The sequence below is a fragment of the Amblyomma maculatum genome, chromosome 10, assembly GCF_055883805.1.
Source record: "Amblyomma maculatum isolate TAMU_Amacu chromosome 10, ASM5588380v1, whole genome shotgun sequence".
Lineage (NCBI taxonomy): Eukaryota > Metazoa > Arthropoda > Arachnida > Ixodida > Ixodidae > Amblyomma > Amblyomma maculatum.
In genome coordinates, this window is record NC_139353.1 from 27,842,288 (window position 1) to 27,861,039 (window position 18,752).

Here is an 18,752-nt window from a genome sequence, read left to right on the forward strand (position 1 = left end):
GTGGAAAGGCACAAAGTCACTGGAACACTTGAAATAATAATAAAAAAAAATAACGTCTTATTCGTGAAACGATTTCTGTACAAATTTTTAAGAATGATGTCATTGACGTGATTATGAGCGATTGTAAATGACCTAAAAAATGTGTTTAAAGAATGAGATGAACCTTCAGTAAAACACTCGAAAAAAAAGGTGACAAATTAAACGTAGTGCACTGTAACGTTTCTAGTTGTCGCAAATGCTTATTTATAGCTTATTTCACATCTTATTCTCTTATTCAGAAAACTCCGTGCGAAGACCCTCACTAACGTGTGCTATATTTCGTTTCATTCAGCCCAAAACTGAATTACTACGCCAGTTTTTAAGAAGTGTGTTTCTTACGTGTGTATAATGAGATGTATACATCTCATAAGTAAAATTCGAGATCTAGTATCGAGCGCATGGTACCAAACATGTAACATGCAGACACACAATACTTATACATGCGCATGAAGCATTATGGAGAACACGTGTTTTTATATAAGAGTCAGTCAATGAAAGTACGACGTAAATGAATAATGAGAGCAAATGCAAATTAGGTGAGCTATAACTTCGACTTTCATATCGGCGTAGTGTTCTTATAACGTGAGATACCAACCACTTTAACCAGGCCATACAAACACGTTCGCATGGAATAGGAGCAGCGGGATCCAAGGAACTCGGTGGGTTTGGCTGCCATCTCAAAAGTGTTGCCAAAGATGGCAAGGTTATTCAAGGTCAGGCTCAAGAGATCACACTGCGGCTAAGTGGTGTTGTGGCAGGTATAGTGCAAGTGCACTAATAACTTCCTCTTGGGTGTGCTGGACAAACTGACTATGATCCAGATTGATTTTGGACTCGTAATCTATGGTCATTTGGTCAAGGTAGATCTTCAAGTTAGGGCTCTTATGGGGGGGGGGGGGGGGGGGGGGGGGGGGGGGGGGCATTGGTACAGTCGCTGCCATCTCTATGCTAAGCTAAGAAATCTCTGTGACAGTCGGCTGTTAAAAGGCTTTCTGTGCGGAGATACCTCGTTCACGCAGAAACACGTCTCAGTCAAGTGACCAGTTTCCAGGACCTGGTCGCGTAATTAAATACGTTACTGTGTCACTGTGATGACTTCTTAACACAACTTATTTAGATAATGACATGATCAGATGATTCAGGTTATGTGCTAGTGTGCGTAAGAGTTTATGTGGGTAACCTGATGCAGGCACCTACAGTACTACCGTCTATACCTATTGACAACCTAGTTTGTTTCATTGGTATGGATCTTATGACCATCAGTCATTAAGCCATTGTATTGCCAATGAAGTACATGAGCCATTATGACCACATTACACATGACCACATGACATTCTAGTGGAAATTAAGAAGAAGAAATGGACATGGGCAGGACATGTAGTGCGAAGAGAGGATAACCGATGGTCGCTTAGGGTAACAAACTGGATTCCAATTGAAGGGAAGCGTAGCAGGGGGAGGCAGAAAGTTAGGTGGGCGGATGAGATTAAGAAGTTCGCAGGGGTCAAGTGGATGCAGCTAGCACAGAACCGGGCTAAGTGGAGAAATATGGGAGAGTCCTTCGCCCTGCAGTGGGTATAATCAGGCTGATGATGATGATGATGATGATGATGATGATGATGATGACACATGACCATTATCCTTTACGCAAACATGCCACTATGGCCCAATTCAAACGACTCTTTAACAGCTGACACGGAATCTCATGTCCCATGAAGTGACCGTTTCTTCAGCTTTTTCCTCCGATGACTTTGCTGGCTGAACTATGGCTTCTTGCGCAAAGAAGCTGCGATCTCGACGGCAAGCTCGATGAGACTGGATGTCCGGGGAACATCAGCGGGGAGCGATGGCAGCTGTGGCAGCTCCTGACAGCTGGTTGAACCCCGCGAGTAGGGTCCGCAAATTAGTCCCAGCACCTGACCGAAGATGCGCTCCATGACGTTGGTGATGTATTCGGTGGCCGGCGAGTCAGGCTCCGGACAGTCCGACAGGGCCGCCTCGACACACTCCACCGTGCTGTGGTACGCACTGCAAAGGGAGGTTATGATCAGACTGCGACCAGAACGATGGATAGATAAATAGCTAGCGAGCTCGAGCGCATAGCATCGAACGTTGTATTTATAGAAACAAAATAGTACCTCATGCCATGAAGGCGCCTGCTGGGATTTTTATTTTGTTTATTGCACACTTATAGGAACATGTATGAAGCTTTTGAAGGACTGAGGTATAGGATGCACAGAATACGAATTAAGAGTTGAGAATTTCATAAATGGGTAAACTCTTCTAAATTTTAGTTTTTGGCAGCAGTTTGAAACATTGAAGGAAAAATATGAGTCGTCACAAGAGGCAAATCTTGCATGCTTGAAAAATAGTACAAATTAGAAAATTGAAACTAAGAATGCTGAAAGTGTATGGTGCAGCTAGACAAGGTGAGAAAATGGCAGCAAAAAAACCATTCACAAAAGAGCCTTCAAAATCATCGGGCAGTGAATTCGTGTCTTAAGATTATTTAGGGTGAAATAAAGACTACAAAAGTATAGTTATGTTCGCTATTGATAGCATAATAAAAAGTGATAAGTATTGACTCCTTTCAATATATAGAGCTTCAGGAAAAATAATAATCAAACTTTCGATGGTTTTGGCAAGTAGTTAGAATTAATCGGCTATTTTTATGCTCCTTAAAGTTTCATTCGAAAATGGCATCGGGTCAGGTCCTTCAGATTCGAAAGCCTTTAATGCGTATGCAATGCAAGCTCAATTAAATTTAACCCTTCCAAAAGCCACCATGTCGCTCTATAGGAAGATTACTGATTATAATAATTTCATCCACAATATTTACCTATTTCCTCAAAATGTCAAGTAAACAAATAACTAGATCAATCAACAAATAAACTAGCAGCCACACAGGAACTCGGTACGTTCCGATCTTTTTTTTTTTCTTCTCGGAGAGGCCGACGCACCTTCCTCTCTACCTTCGACCTATTAGAATGATTTAATACATATACTTAAGTAAGCGCTCCATGGGCATTGGGAACCGCTTAGGCGAAGTCCTGCATGTTTTTAAGAACAAAACAATTGCTTCAAAGGGGTAAACGTTTGGCACAGTAAATAAGAATCCAGTGCGTGAATACAAGAAGTGTTTCGAGCGCTGAAAATAAACCCGCTTTGTAAATGCACACTTCAAAAGGCCGTTGAGCGAACAATGCCCGTACAGAGTCATCACTGAGGTTAATGCAAGAATCGCAGCCTCACCAGCACGAGTAGTAGACGATGTCTGCGCGAGGAGCACCGGCAACGGCCGTCTGGAGTCCGTTGTACAGGCCTCCTATGCAGCGGTTCAGCTTTACGCCGGCCAAGTTCATGCACTTGATGCTGGCCTTGTACACTGCATTGGAAAGTGACGTAATAACACTAATCATTAGAATGACGTCCGTTCCAGACAAGTTTCTAATATTGAACTTTACACAGTGATGTAGTCAGGTTTGCTGGTTACTTAGGACGCGAGGAGACACGCACCGGCGATAAAGGACCTTCCGGAGTTCAGCTGTACTTTTGGGACACGAAGCGTTCGCCGCGTCTAGATTGTTTCGCCCCGCCGCGGTGGCTCAGTGGTAGGGCGCCCGAGTGCTGAGCCCAAGAACTCGCGTTCGAAATCCGGCTGCGATGGCCGCTCTTCGGGGCGGGCGAAAAGCAAGGTGCCCATGTACTGTGCGATGCCAGAGCACGTTAAGGAACCACAGGCAGTCGAAGTTTTCGAAGTCCTCCACTACGGCGTCTCTCAGCCTGAGTGGTTTTGGGACGTTAAACCCCGCAAACCAAACCATCTAGATTGCCTCCCGCTTCTTTTAATAGGATAGCGTTAAAGTTCACGCTCTGCAGAAAATATGGCCTTTGTCATCGTCACTAGTAGCGAAAAAGTCAAGGAAATGACTCAGGCAGGTGGCAATTAGCCGATCGCGGCCGAGCACTGCTCTTTCGATGGGTTTTGTGACTTAATGGGAGCATATGTTGTTACAAAGTCGGGAGGAGCTTCAAACTCGTTAAGCTTTTTTCAGGCTGGAGGTTGGGATAGCACTTCCAAGGCTCCCGGATGCCGAGTCAGGCATGCAGTTCTATAGTGCACGTACAGCCTTTATTAAAAGTTTACAGCCCAGAGGGTTGTCTTTTAAGCCGTATAATATGACTTCTGTAATAATCGTGGAAGTCCTAGTCATTGGAGAGGGTAGGACAAAAAATATTCTTGCCTTGAGCGAGTTTGGAAACCTGGAAATGCATTACGAGCCACATAGTATCGCTCAGAAGTAGACCCCCTGGGCTGTAAACTTTTGATAAAGGCTGTACGTATAAAAAGCGGGGCTTTATTTGCATGCCGGCTGGTCACCTACGACAGGCAGCTGGATAACGCTGTAACTTTGTTTAAAGGCACCATTCAAGGTATCGATAATTAAGCGATCCGATATTACATGTCCGCGGACAAGGAACTGCGAGACGAGCCGCGGACAGGAGCCATTAACGTTGTCGCAGCATACCCTTTAAGGCAGAACTTAGGTGTTCCCCGTATTTTTTTATTTACTGGTGACATTTATTTATTTATATATTTGAAAATACGGTAGACCATATTTCGGCCCATTCAGGAGGGGCAATACAAGAAATATAAAGACTCACAGATAAAGAAATTAAATAAATAGTCAGTTCGTAAGGTTGCAATCAGTAAGCAAAAACAGCAAATACAGCACTGTTTTACTCAAGAAAAGGATCCTGTAGAGCTTTACTAATATTGAAAGACTGAAAAACGGCCCCAGGAAGACAGTCCCAATCGGCGTATCTCACTGTGGCTCAGCGTTCGCTATATTCTAGCTTTTTTTTTCCCCTTGTCTTGTTGGGTTAAGCCTATCACGTCGTGCGGCCAGCATATGTGCTGTTCCAATTGATTTTCGCTTTTGTTTTTCAATGCTGCTGACAAAACTCATTGTGTTTCGGCAACTTGTTCCTTGTTCCAGGAACCGGTGGCTTCCTCGAAGGTACTTTTTTGTCATCCGACATCTCTACCTGAATTCCTACGCCCTGCGTAGGAATTCAGTTTTCGCGTGCTTATTATAGTCCATTCCTTCAGCAAGACCATCGCTTTTCCTTTTCCCGCGTTTTCTGCGGCGAGAAAAAAAACGAGGTGAAAATAAAAATGTTACCGAGCCCGAAATGAATATAGACGCCTCCAGCTATAGCAGCCCTTCGAGCTCTTTCCGAGTATTTCACTCTCGCTTTATTCTCAATCACGACTACTCTGCCCTTGCCCATTGGGGCAGCAATAAAGCGGCAACTTCTTTGGCATTGAACTCAATTCACATTTTATCGTGTGCCAGATCCAGCCAATTCGGGGTTAACAGATTGCGTCGGCGGCGCGGACATTTATAGGATTAGTTTAGGCTACAACGAAGGTCAGGAATGATAATAATAGTGTATATAGAACTAGGTAGCATTGTATTACCTTGGCGCAGTTATCAGAATGAAAGAATAAAAAAAAAGATGTCCGCGAGGCCGCATCGACTCGCTGCGGCGTAGATGTACACGTGTACCTTGAAATCTATGAACGGCAGCATGTTTTGCTTGCGAGGAAGGAATAACGGCATCTGTGGTGACGAAATAAGGTGAAAAGACATAGTTTCATTCATTTTTTTCGCACTCACGGTTGTTCCGCTCGTTTCCCTCGGTGCACGCAGCCTCGAAGTCTTCCTCCGCTGCCTTGAGTGCTAACGTGGTGACTACTTGCGGCAGGTTCTCTAAGCAGCCATCGGCGAACTTCAGGGAGCAGGCGATCTGCTTCAGGTACAGCCTACATTGTGCAGAGGGGATATGGACGTACTGCTATGAATCACTTGTTATCGCTGTTGAGTACAAGATCGAGATGGGGGCTGTTTTTCAACAGACATTGATTAGACAGAGATTGTAAATGGCCCTTCGTTTTGCTTGCCTTGACATTAATACCAAGACATTGAGCGATGCGCTAATAATACTGTCTCTGTCGATGTTGCGTAAAGTCGGAATTTGTCCGTTTAGAGAAATTTGACGACTAAAGAACAATGCGGAGTAGGCTTGAGAAAAGAGGGTCTCAAAAGTACTAAGGATTCTTCAAAAGCCGTTCAGCAAAAGTTAATTGGGTGCTTTAAGAAAAAAAAAGAACACACCAAGGGACGAAAATAGAGCAGGCAACGTAGGACAAATCCTCAAAAGATTCAATAAGGAAAGTTTGGTAATAAAACGAGAACAGTAACATCGAACTTTTGACTCCAGGCTTTATAGACATTCAACATACGGCACACACGCTACATAAATTTCGGAAGGGATAAAAGCTGAGATGCAGCGCTCGATACTTAACAGGCGTTTAACCATAATTAATCACGAACTTAATAGACATCTTCAGGTAATTATCCGCACTGTTTTGAATCGCAGGTAGATTAATAATTATCGCATACTAATTTTTTCATCCTGGCCGGTTTACATGCAAAACTTGCCTAAAGGCAAATATAATGAAGTGGTACACGGCGCTGATTCTTACAAAACAAAAGATCTTGCTTCAAATTTCCAGCAAAATGCACGCAAGGGAGCGTTGACGGACAGCGGCAGTGCTCTGACTTTTGTGAGTTATCATCGCTGAAGCTCTGCGTGCTTAGCCGGAATATCTGCATACATACAAGACCGCAACCTATTCACTCACTCGCAGTTTGTGTTGAATTCGTCTCCACCTTCTGGGAGTCTGGTAGTGTTGCCGTACACCACGTAGTCCGAGCCACAGTCGCGAAGTGTCTCAATTTTGCAGCCGCTCTTCACTTGTGCCCTGGCCAGTCCTGCTGCAATGAACCACAGAAGAGGTCATGAACGGGCAATGCAGTGATGCATAATAAAGCAAGTGTTGTATACATGCAGAAGGAAACAAAATATTCTGGGTGAACTGAACTCCGGCGACAGTGCGTCAAGGTGTTGCTGAAAAAAAAAAATATTTGCGGGTTTGGGGACATACTCTCACGTGATCCTGAAGAAATAAATTTAAGCGATGACAACAGGAACAGACGCACGGTAACATCAGTAGCAGCAGGAGCAAGGAAGCTGCGTAGGGTAGCTTGGAAGTGGCGTGATTTGTTCGCTTGAAAAAAAAAAAAAAAAGTATTGACTTACACTGCTTCTGGTTTTATCCGGCTCTCCTTGCATTGAAGTAATGGCAAGGAGGTAAGTAATGCTCAAAAATGTCGTTGCTCTAGTTATCTTCACAAATAATTACGTTTTAGAATCAGATTTCCTGTAGAAATTCATGCAGGATAAGGTAAAGCCATAATAAAGTTATGGCTACAAGGCCTTAAGAAAGTTGCTTTGCAGAGTAGTCACACACTGTGAAATGTTGATCAAGCCCGTAATACTACTCTAAAAACATCCATTTGCTTTTCATAAGGGTAAATGGTATTGTGTCTCTGTCTCAAACGCAACATTCAGGCCCGTCACGGTGGCGTGTTTTTCGGGCTTTCGACTGCTAAGCTAAGGAGGCGGAATCAAACGCGGCCGCGGCGGACGCTTCCCGGTGAAGATGAAAATCAAGGCGCCGTGTTCTGTGCGATGTCAGTGCACGTTAAAGAGCTCCAGGTTGTCGGAATTAAAGTTCTTCATCACGACCTCTGTCATAGCGCTATTTGCTTCCGGATTTTATACCACATTTTCAGCCGCCACATTCAGGGCTTATAGCGTGCGGCTGCAGAAGCCAAGACCTCGGGTATGATTCTGGCCGGTACGGATGCACTCTGGTGTAGACGGAATGCTATGTCCTGGTACTGAGGTTTCAGTGACATTAAAGAAAGAAAGGAGGTCCAAACTAATCCGGAGATGCGCTTGTCACGGTCAATCAATCAATCATTCATTCATTCAATCAATCAATCAATCAATCAACCAATAAATCAATCAATTAATCAATCAAACAATCAATCAATCAATCGGTCGGTCGGTCAGTCAGGTGGGTGAGTGAATACAGCGAGCTATCAAGCGATGTGCCAATCAAAATGCATAGTGATTGACTCTTTCATCCGCTTCTCAATAATGAGGGCGTAAGTATTGTTTTCGTCTTTCGTCTTCCACAAGGCAATATACGAAAGTTGCGATATGAATTTCATTGACTCATGGAGAGCCAGACTGCACAAGCTCAAATTACGCAGGAAGGTGAGGGCTCAGACGGAACGTAATTGGGCAAGGAAAACAAAAACTCGTCTGACCACTTTAGAATGACCGCTCTGGAGCGGCCTGATGGGACTACCAAAGACTCAGCAAAACAGGAAGAATCCCGCTACTGGTAACATGTGCAATAATCTACATCGAATACACTCATGTCTTAAAGGACTTTCCATTATCCTTGCCGATACTGTTATTGAACGGCATTCGACTGTCGTGTCTGGAAGAACTTATTGCTCACATTTGGCTTACGCGTAACTGATACCCAGCATTTAGTAATATTTAGGATGCAAAACACATCCATTTGCTGGCTTTGGGCCACAGATTCGCTGGATTCTAAATTTTCACGAACGATATAGACAGAACATGCTCTTGGTGTTTCGTTTATGGTAGTCAGAAAATTTCAAATGACGACATTATTGCAAAACCTCCACTTCTCACAGTATTTCTCAAAGGAAAGGCATGCTATAAGGTCAATGACCGGAGACCCCCCCCCCCCCTCCTAAATAAAATTGGCCTGAACATATGAAGGCTGCACTACAATGAGCAAGTGAGCAAATGACCGAGATTTTTAAACAGCTTTATTGCATTTGCTCGATTATATGTGCACAACTGTGTCATTTGTAGGCGTTCAGAAATCAGCCAAAATTTTTGCAATCGCAATATAAATTTGCTGACTAAATCTAATAATTATTACATTTCGGCATTGCAAGTACTAACACTGTCAAAGTTCTGAAAGATTTCATCCCACATTTTCACTGCAAACGTGTTACAGCGTCAAAGTGCGTTACATAGCCGATGCATCTTCGCTGCAAAAGAATCGCGTCGCTTAGCAGCCTGTAAACACGAAGCGCGGGCGAAATCTCTGACGCGCTTTTCGGCAACGATCCAAGAGTACCGAAGAATCGCCGTACTTACCCAAGGTGACGCTAACCAAGAGAAGACTGAAGGATCCGAATTGGGCCATATTTCCTACTATTACGGCTAAACCACACACACACACTGTGTCTCTCACTACTCGGCCAACTGTATATTCACCGCGGTTCGAACGGCGCGGTCCTTTTAATGCACCTTTCTTCTCTCGCCCGAATAGGTTGTCTTTATCCTCCTCGCCACCGTTAACTCGCCAAGTCAAGCAGGATAATTGTGTCCACCGACCGGGCCTCCTTATATCCTCTCAAATACACAGAAGACGGCGCGAGAACCAATAGGTTTACCTTGAAGGTCACGATGTAGGTGCTATATACTATGTATACTTCAGTCGTTTCTATACCTGGTTTTCTGACTCACCACGTGCGGTTCGCTCGTGCACGGTTACTTCCTCCCTCCTTTCTCAGCCTCTTTAGCGTCACTGGAACACAAGGCATTTTCAAAACATGATCGCCTAACATTAGCGTCATCGGAAACCGGCACCCTTTCTTTCGACCTTTGTAGGCCGGCTTCTTAAGACGGAGAAGAGCTTCCGCCGTTCTCGACACGTGGGTGCAAATGTAAATAGAAACTAAAAAAAAAAAAATGAATGAAATGAGAGGGAGAAAAAAGATGCTTATACGGAAGTGAAAACTTGAATAAATAAAGGCGGAAAAGCAAACTCCATCTTCTGCGTACATTACTCGTCGACTCGTGGGAACTCTTGTAGAACAGAAAACGATGCCTCTCATTTGCACAACGTTAAGCGGAAACCGACGTAGACACTTTCATCAGAGACGAAAGGCGTGAACGCGTGGCATATCGACCTTCTGCGTTTTCGTTCGTAGTCTCCAGCAAAGACGACGGGAAATAACGCCGAAAACGGAATCCAGAAGGATATGTGCTGGCACAACCTTCGTACGATATCAGTGTCACATCTCCCTTTCTTTATCTGTATGATCGTATGATGTATGACGAAGACAAAGCAAAGAAAAAAAGAAAAAGGACAGGTGCACGTGTAATTTGCGTAACATTTGCCATAGCCGAACTGCTGTCATTGCAAAGACATGTAACCGTGAGGTCACTGTAGAGGTCGGAAATGTCTTTAAGAGTAGCGAACAGATCAAAGCAGCATATATATACATATACTTCGACAGCCGTCGTTTACTACAGTCTCCGAGGTGTGTATACCTTGAGCCAATGTCTTATCGTGGCGCGTGGCATTTCATGCACGAATGTCACGTAGACACGTGTACGGTAATCGACAGGCCGACCGTGCTTTTCGCATTCAGGGTCATCCTCCCAACGCGCGCTCAGAATGAATATATAGATGAACGCATACATAAGTGTCTGGATCAAGTGACAAGCATTGCGTTTAGCAGCAGGACCGTGCTTGGCGGAAAAAGAGCTGCCGGTCGCGACATCGACGTGTGTAGTTTTTGTTTCTGTTTGCGCAGTTCCTTTCTCTGCTTATCATCTTGGCGTCGCTTAGAGGTAGAAATAAAGAAGTTCGATAAGAAAACAGACGCGGTTCGAGCAGTGGTGCTTTTTGTGAGAGTGATTACGTCTCCGCCGGCCGCCGCCGGATCGTATGCAACGATCATCACGTAGGGCGGCGCTGACAATTGCCCTTGGAAGGAGAAGGCGAATGTCGCCTTGCTTATTCTTGGGCCGCGTATTCGCGCACAAGGACGGTCACTTTCGCTGGGTAGAAGACGCAGTCTGAGTTAAAGGAAAAGGGGTTTCAGCGAAAGTGCATAAGCGCTTTAAGGCCAGCTGGCGGGATTCTCGAAGCATTCAGCTTTTGCCCTCATCCCATCCAGTAGACATGTTGCGGCGTTCACTTCTTCCGACTTTTGGGACTGCGGTTTCTTGTCATTTGAGGACTTGCATGATAATTTACGTCGAAAGCAAAGAATTTGAATATCATAATTAATTACAAAGACTACCGCATGTAATAACAAGGACGGAGACACAGAAAAATACAGGACGAGCGCTTGTCCTGTCTTTTTATATGTCTGTGTCCTCTTTACATGCGCTAGTCGTTTTATTAATGATGCAACACCAACTAGCCAGTTTTCGGCCTTCATGCAATATCATCTTTACAAATATTTTAACCTCTTAATGTAGCTTCCATCAAAGTTCCTTGACCGGATGTAGTGACAAACCATACCTCCGAGTCAGCCGTGGCCTCCTCGTAGACGTCGTGGTCAACTTCATTAATGTGTGGTAAAAGCACCCATGAGAGGCAAACAAACCAATCGCCATTCGCCACAGTTAATTTCAAATTCACTGAAATAAGCCAATTGTTCGAGCTTTTAACCTACACGTCTGATAAGTTTATCTACAAATTTGCATCTGTGCATCTGTTTTCCACTTCTGTTGTGCGGTACCTACGCTGTCACGGTTCACTTGACATTTCCCAGCTTGGTTAGGTGTTCTAAATTTAAAATTCTCCAAATGATGAGTCGAAGGTGTTCCGATTCCTGCCGGAACCAGCGCATTTACACACCGGCGCGCTACTACGATTATGCGGTTGTAAAAGAACGGGTCATCAGTTTTACTCCCCAATATGGCCTGCACTGCTGGGGCCCTATTCTCGATACACATGGCCGCCGTTAGGCGCCATTTTGTTTCTCTGATTGGTTCTCAGAACAGTCACGTGCTTCAAATTTGTGGCGCGAAATTTTGGTTTGTCAAAATGGCTTTTTGCGGTGACTTAAAAATGACGTGAGCATGAAATTTAATTTTTAGGAGCGGTATTCATGATGTCTGAATGGTATATATAAGTAATTGTGGAGGGAAAACAGAGGTATATATGATAGAAAGGGGAGCACTTACGCTTGAATTACGCATGGGCTGAAACGAACTGTCCACTGTCAAGAACCGACTCCTGAAATCTGATTGGCTAATGTTGTATGGCGGGAAATACGTCATGCGTAAACATTTATTGATGACGTCAAAATAACGTTTCGTTACGTAAAGGATGTTCTACCATTGCTGTAAATGACCAAAGTTGGGCGCCGCATTTCGAAAAACACATGGCGAAATCGACATGCAGTACAGGCAGCTGTTAGCTCACCGCAGTTTGGTAGACAGTTTTCTGGGTGGTAAAGTAAGCTGAAACATCTTGTTTTAATTGCATAAAGCTCTGAAACGACGTTATAAGGGAAATTTTCAGTTGCATCATCTTTTAGAGGATTAATATTGAAGACGCAGATTCACAGCCGCACGAGGGTCGTAGTTACCCTCCCGTTGCAAATGCTTTGCTCTCATAAAGAAACCATCGATCCGCGCCGTCATTGCCAAGCGCAGCAATGTGGCCCGCTAACTCAAGTGGTTGATCTGCGCGAGACAAGGCATTTCAGAGAGCAACAAAAGGGGAAGTAGGGCGAGTTGTAGGTTGTTCATGACAGTTTCGTGGGCGCTCTTTTACAAAGACAAAGAAAATAAGATAAATAAAAGCGCCAGTCCCGTGTTTTCTTCTCTTTGTATTTGTGTTAAACCGCGCCCACCAAACCATCATGAATTTCAGAGAGCACCGCGATTCTTTCTAATTATCTGTCTGGTTGGTTCGTGAGTAGAACCTGATGGGTCATATGGTTCGATGGCTGTGCAGGAATTTCGCGCGAAAGGCAGCGAAGGATCACCAAAGACTGTCTTAAACGGCGGCCCTAAACACTGCTTTTTTTTTTTTTGCCTTGCACTATGTGCTCACTGCAATGTTAATGAATTGAGCAGCCTTTCCATGATGGGAAAAGAAGTCAGAATACTCACAGCTTGTATTTTAATTCAGGAATGTATGTTTCATGTATATGGCACATGTTTGCTTGCCACATGTGATGTGTTTCATATACTAAGTTTTATTTTAATATGCATGCGGGCTCACCATTTGCTTATTTAAAAAAAATAAAAGTACTCCGGAGAACATTATGGCGGTACGCTCTAATCTTATGATGTAGTAGAGTGACATCTTGTGTTGATTGCTTTTTTTAATACATCTGGAAAATAATATCCCTTTTTGATATGCATTTTACCGTTTCGACAGTAAGGAATACGCGCGCGCGCCGCCGCCCTAGCTTCATACCAAGATTTCTTCGATCATCTTTCTCTTTCTTTCCTTATTTTCCGTTTATCCCCGTCTGCACGTATACAGTACACTGAGCATCACCTAATTAACCTTCCTGCTTTTCCGTTCTTCTGTTTCTTTCCTTTCTCGGACGTCTTTTGCGTTTTGCAAGAGCCTTTCGCACGCCAGCGTATGAAAATTTAACCGACTAGGTGTAAGGCCAGAGCGTATATGCCTTCCACTTCGTGTGTGTGTGGAAGACTCTCTTTTTCTCTCTCTCTCTCCCTCCATATCTCTCTCTCTGCTCTGCTTTCCGCGCTCTACACAACTCAAGCCGACATAATATGATAGAAACTTAAGCAAACTTGGGGACCTGATGGTAGCTGGTTATAACGAGGCTTTTCGAAAAGGGTGGGTAGCACAGCCAGTACCCAACAGTAATTGATACTTCAAGACTGCGAGCGTTGTCCTCAGAGATGGGCATTACCGGCTGCGCCGGTGCCTCTTCGTCAGTGCTGGAGCTACTTTGGAAATCTGTCGATTTCTTCTGTTTACGACCAAGTCCTTAAACGTTTTAGTTCCTGCATTTAAAAGTCGCTGATAAGTGAACGTGAGAGATCATCGACGCTTATGAACAGCAATGCTACTTTCCGCTCCCATTTTGCACCACTGCGAATATTGCGTTGCCGTTCTTGATCTTCAGCAGAAACTCGCGCAGCCGTTCCGCGCGTAGCTGATGCCGAATGTTCGACCGCAAGTATGTCACGACACACTAATACCGCAACGCAACAACATACTTCACTCGCCTCACTGCAACCCGAGGCTTTCGAATAACGGAATGCACCGCAGCGTATCGGTTCCTTCAGGAGCATCGTAGTTTTTCCTACTTGGTGCCAATATTTAGTAGCAGACGACAGCGTGCTTTTTCTGTCTCTTTATTTCTCTTTTTCTTCAGAATGCGTAACTCGATTGTGTGCTTACGTAACCTGGCACTGTCATACTGCACATGTTACGCGTACGTCACAATTTGAACAAAATGGTGAATTGTCGAGAATAGGGCCTCTGGTCTTTCCGTCGGATGCCAAGCGCGATCGAAGCTTGCAGGTTTTCCTTCATCTTCGGAAGGAACTACAAGAACCATGCGACAAATGCATTCCCTCTGAAGAGGACGCTTCCAGCCTTTCAGCCTTCCTGGATGGATAGATGGGTGGATGTAATATCAGAGCGCCCTCTTTGAAACGGGGTGGTGGCAGTTGCCACTACGCTTGGATTTTTTAATGTTTTATAATCGGTCGACTGTTTTGTGAATTCCTTTACTAAATTTTGATTCCTACATTCATTATTTTATTCATACCCGGTCATATAGAACTGGCGCCGTCTGTCGGCCGTTGATAACGAGGTTCAACCGAACCTACCCCGGAATGGTGCGTGCAGATGTGGATATTGATGGCTGAACTTTGCAAAGTGCTGCAGAATCCGACTTATAAAATAAATCTTGCGTCCACTCCGAAACATTTTCTCTGGCCTAATTTATCAACGCGGCCCTCTAAAAACTGAAAACTTTTGCGGGAATGCATAAAAAATCTGCATTAATGCCTCATGAGTCCGTCCGACTATCCTTACCACGAGGAAATGACTATGTCAGCTGGGTCATATAAATTCAGGACGAGTTAAAAATGTTTAGGTTAACATCCTATTTTCTAGAGAGGTTTTTTTAACGGAATCAAATTAATTGAGAAGAAAAGGAAATTGGACTAATTGGGATGGAGTATGAATAGAAGCCGGGGCCTCCTGATTGAGAAGCGGGTAAGATTCTGTAGGCCAGAAGGGTTCGTTGGGTAAAGATTAGTAAAGGTGTACCTTGTGGATGAGCGATGCGTTTGGAAGGAACCCAATGACGAAAATGTCTTCATCTCTTAAGTAAGCGTCTAAATAACCACCCTAGGGATAAAGTTCAGCCTTTTATCAATTTCTAATATGTTTGCGAGATTACCACATAGTTGTGCTGAAAATGTTGCTGTTTATCACTCCGGAACGCGCAGGGTGTCTTTCTTTTTGATGCGTTCTTTACTGCATTTGTCTGCACCCCAGTAGCCTCCCTCGTGCTTGTTCTTGTTCGCACTCGCACATTTTTGCTTTTTTTTTGTTTTTGTACGTCTGATTGCCTCGCCACATGTATAAAACTTTTATAAGTTATGCTTGCCCCAAGGCTATAGCGTCCTCATCGCTTGCATCCTCCAGACCCATTTCACCCGGAACATTTTGCACAATTGAATATTAAAATAAATAGCGAGCAAAGTACACGGCCACTCATCTCGGTATTGTGAAATTCAAGTGCAACGCCTCAGCATCTTCGTCGTGAACGGCGTGAGCGAGAAGGATGTAGCCATCCTGTCTACGGTACAATTCCAGAGTCCCGAAGTCTGTCCATGGATGGATGGACGGACGGACGGACGGACGGACGGACGGACGGACGGACGGATGGACGGATGGACGGATGGACGGATGGACGGATGGATGGATGGATGGATGGATGGATGGATGGATGGATGGATGGATGGACGGACGGACGGACGGATGGATGGATGGATGGATGGATGGATGGATGGATGGATGGATGGATGGATGGATGGATGGATGGATGGATGGATGGATGGATGGATGGATGGACGGACGGACGGATGGATGGATGGATGGATGGATGGATGGATGGGTGGACGGACGGACGGACGGACGGACGGATGGATGGATGGATGGATGGATGGATGGATGGATGGATGGATGGATGGATGGATGGATGGATGGATGGATGGATGGATGGATGGATGGATGGATGGATGGATGGATGGATGGATGGATGGATGGATGGATGGATGTTAAGAGCTTCGCCTTTGAACTGGGTTATCACCGTGCTCCACCATTCTTTTTTATGCTTTTTAACTTAGATAACTCTTCAACATTAATGACTTTGCTTTTAGACACGGGTTATATCTTTAAATAGTCTTGTTTAATGTTGATTTAGCTTCCATGTGTTCCCTCCGTGCTGTTTATCCACCAGTCTTCCAAACGACTCTTGCTAACCACTGCCACTGATTCATTCACGCTTCCCTTAATGTTACTGCTAAACCGCAGGGCTTCGGCTAGAGGGACTATGTCCGCATCGACATCTGAATGGATACTGCCACATTTCAGCATAAGATCTTGAATTGGTTCTGGGAATTTACCGCATATAGTACAAGTTTCATATTCTTCATTAAAATTTTTTCTGTAGATTCGGGTTTTAAGACATCCTGATTTAGCTTCAAAGAGAAAGCAGGTGCTTGTTGAGTTGTCATAAACAATTTCCTTCTTAATCCTAGTTTTCCATTTTCTATATATGTCCAATGTCGTCCTCTTTCCATTGAGTTGTTCCATTTTTCTAGGTGAGCAGCATCACCCATCGTGCTGCTGTTGAAATCGGCCAATAATGAAGACGAATTATTGGCCGATTTCAACAGCTTCTGGTTGGGCAGCGAGAGCTAGCGGCAAATCGTAGAAATTCAATGAAAACGAATGAGTTGCCGTTGCTGCGCGCTATGTTCTCCCAAGGCCGAAGTAGCTCAGCTCGTTGAGTCGGAAAAGAGACGAAATCATTTGCAAACGCATTTGCGCAACAAGCGTTGGCTGCTAAAGCACACAGAGATTCCTTTGCGACTCAGGCCTGCGCGCTAAAAAGATCACGACACAAGTGAAGAGCTTCTGGAAAGTACGACCGAACAATCCCTGTTCGCGGCTCTGGAGGCATCCGCGTGTAGTGAATTTCACGACAGCAAAGCGAAGACAGCTGCTTAGAAACCAGCTATGGAGCTAGTGTCACGGTTTCAGGCGCAATATCGTCTGTGGGAACAGGAAAAGTACTCAGAACGTTCACGGAGTATAGCTCAATGCTGCTGGTGGCACGGCGCTATTTTTTCCCGCTAGCTCCACTGGTTGGCGGAGCTTGTGTGCTGCTCTAGGAAAGTTGAACACCGGACTCATGTCAGCAAGTAGTGCGGGGCTGCGTGGTAATGAAAATCGAATGTGTCCGCCGATAACAGGAGATTTGTTGATGTCGTATACGATACGCTATTTCTGTCATGTGGTGGTTGCTTGCAATTAGAGTTTTCAAATAAGTCCCCAAGGCATTATTTATTGAGAGCCTTGTTCGTGCTGTTCATTTTGTGTTGCATTACTGCAGTAAGGTAATGTAGGTGAAAAACCGCTTAGATGAAAAATTTATTATGCTCGGCACTTTTCAGAACGTGGTACGAACCGCACAAGGTACGTAGAAGCTCTTGTCCAGATTTACTGTTATTGTGGGGAGAGCACGCCTTTTTTATGAAATGTGGCATGAAGGCCCATTAGCACACTGCCTTCTTTTATTTTGCCGTCATTTCACTGTCAAAAGAAACAAAGAAAATAAAGTTAGCAACAAACAACTAATAAATGAATGATTAAAATATATATGTATGTAAAGAAGCACAAAAAAAATGCGTGATGGGGCAGGGCCTTTACTGTAAGATCTGGTTAAGAGAAAGCCATTCTTCTATCAACAGACTGCAAGACTATTGCAGCTCTGTCAGAAGTACACGGCCATGTCGGTAAGAAGTCGAACATTAGTAGCCTAATAAGAAAGGCAGCATAAGAAGCATTCATTTTTCTTACAATTGCTATTCAGAATATTCCTAAATGTCCATGCTCTATAAAATACTATTGATATTGGCAATACAGCAGAAGAAAAATTGAGCGTTAATCGGAAGAATACTGCAAGTTGCGGGTAGCGTCAGCACAAAAACAAGCCTGCTGGCAATAACAAACAAACAAGCAAACAAACAAAAATTAACAAACAGCCTGATAATTATTTTTCTGACGAAGAACTGAAACGTAGGTGTACAAGAGGCTAAAGGGTGCTAATAATGCCAGATAAGAGACATGATTACAGAACAGAGCAGAACATGCTGTGTTCAAGTTAGACGACAGACTGACTCAGACTGTCACTACAGCCATGACAACGCTTTCGTTACGAAACAGCGAGTGCAACATAGCGTGTTAACAAAAGCGAAATTCGAAAACATGCGACCGTCGGAAGTGCCAAGCGAAGAGACGAACGAATCAAACTTCAGAAATGACCGGCTTGAAAGCTTGCCAAGCACACAACTCCTTGTGTTTGCACTGGAGCAAGTGGCGCACTCCACAGGCAAACAAAAATGACACCAGAGATGAAGGAAAACAAGAGAGGAGGTTGGTCGGCAAAAAAAGAAATTATCCTCCACGTGCGCAAGTTTGCTGCCCGGGGGCACGAGACTTGGCAGAGCCTTTCAAGGCAGCCCCCTCAGATGGACAGACATTGAAGGCCAACGGTGGTGATGCGGTCAGCCGGAGAGATACTTTATGCAACTCCAGCCGTCGCACTCGGCTGGTTAGTTTCCGCTATGAGGAGGCGTAAAATATCCAATGCATGGCGCAGTTACACCCTCCTTACTCGTCCAGAAAATAAGCCCGGGAAAATAATTGA

The 18,752-nt window shown here is 44.4% G+C and overlaps 1 protein-coding gene across 1 annotated transcript; it reads right to left on the reverse strand.

Moving 5' to 3' along the window:
- Positions 1 to 1,637: 1,637 nt before the first annotated feature.
- LOC146175970 (uncharacterized) lies at positions 1,638 to 9,258 on the reverse strand. Its single transcript, XM_084580887.1, has 5 exons — positions 9,160 to 9,258; positions 6,749 to 6,881; positions 5,721 to 5,866; positions 3,289 to 3,421; positions 1,638 to 2,064 (listed from the first exon to the last, which is right to left on the reverse strand). Exons 1-5 carry the CDS (start codon positions 9,206 to 9,208, stop codon positions 1,800 to 1,802), a joined length of 726 nt encoding a protein of 241 aa, XP_084437013.1. The 5' UTR covers positions 9,209 to 9,258; the 3' UTR covers positions 1,638 to 1,799.
- Between the last annotated feature and the right edge of the window lie 9,494 nt (positions 9,259 to 18,752).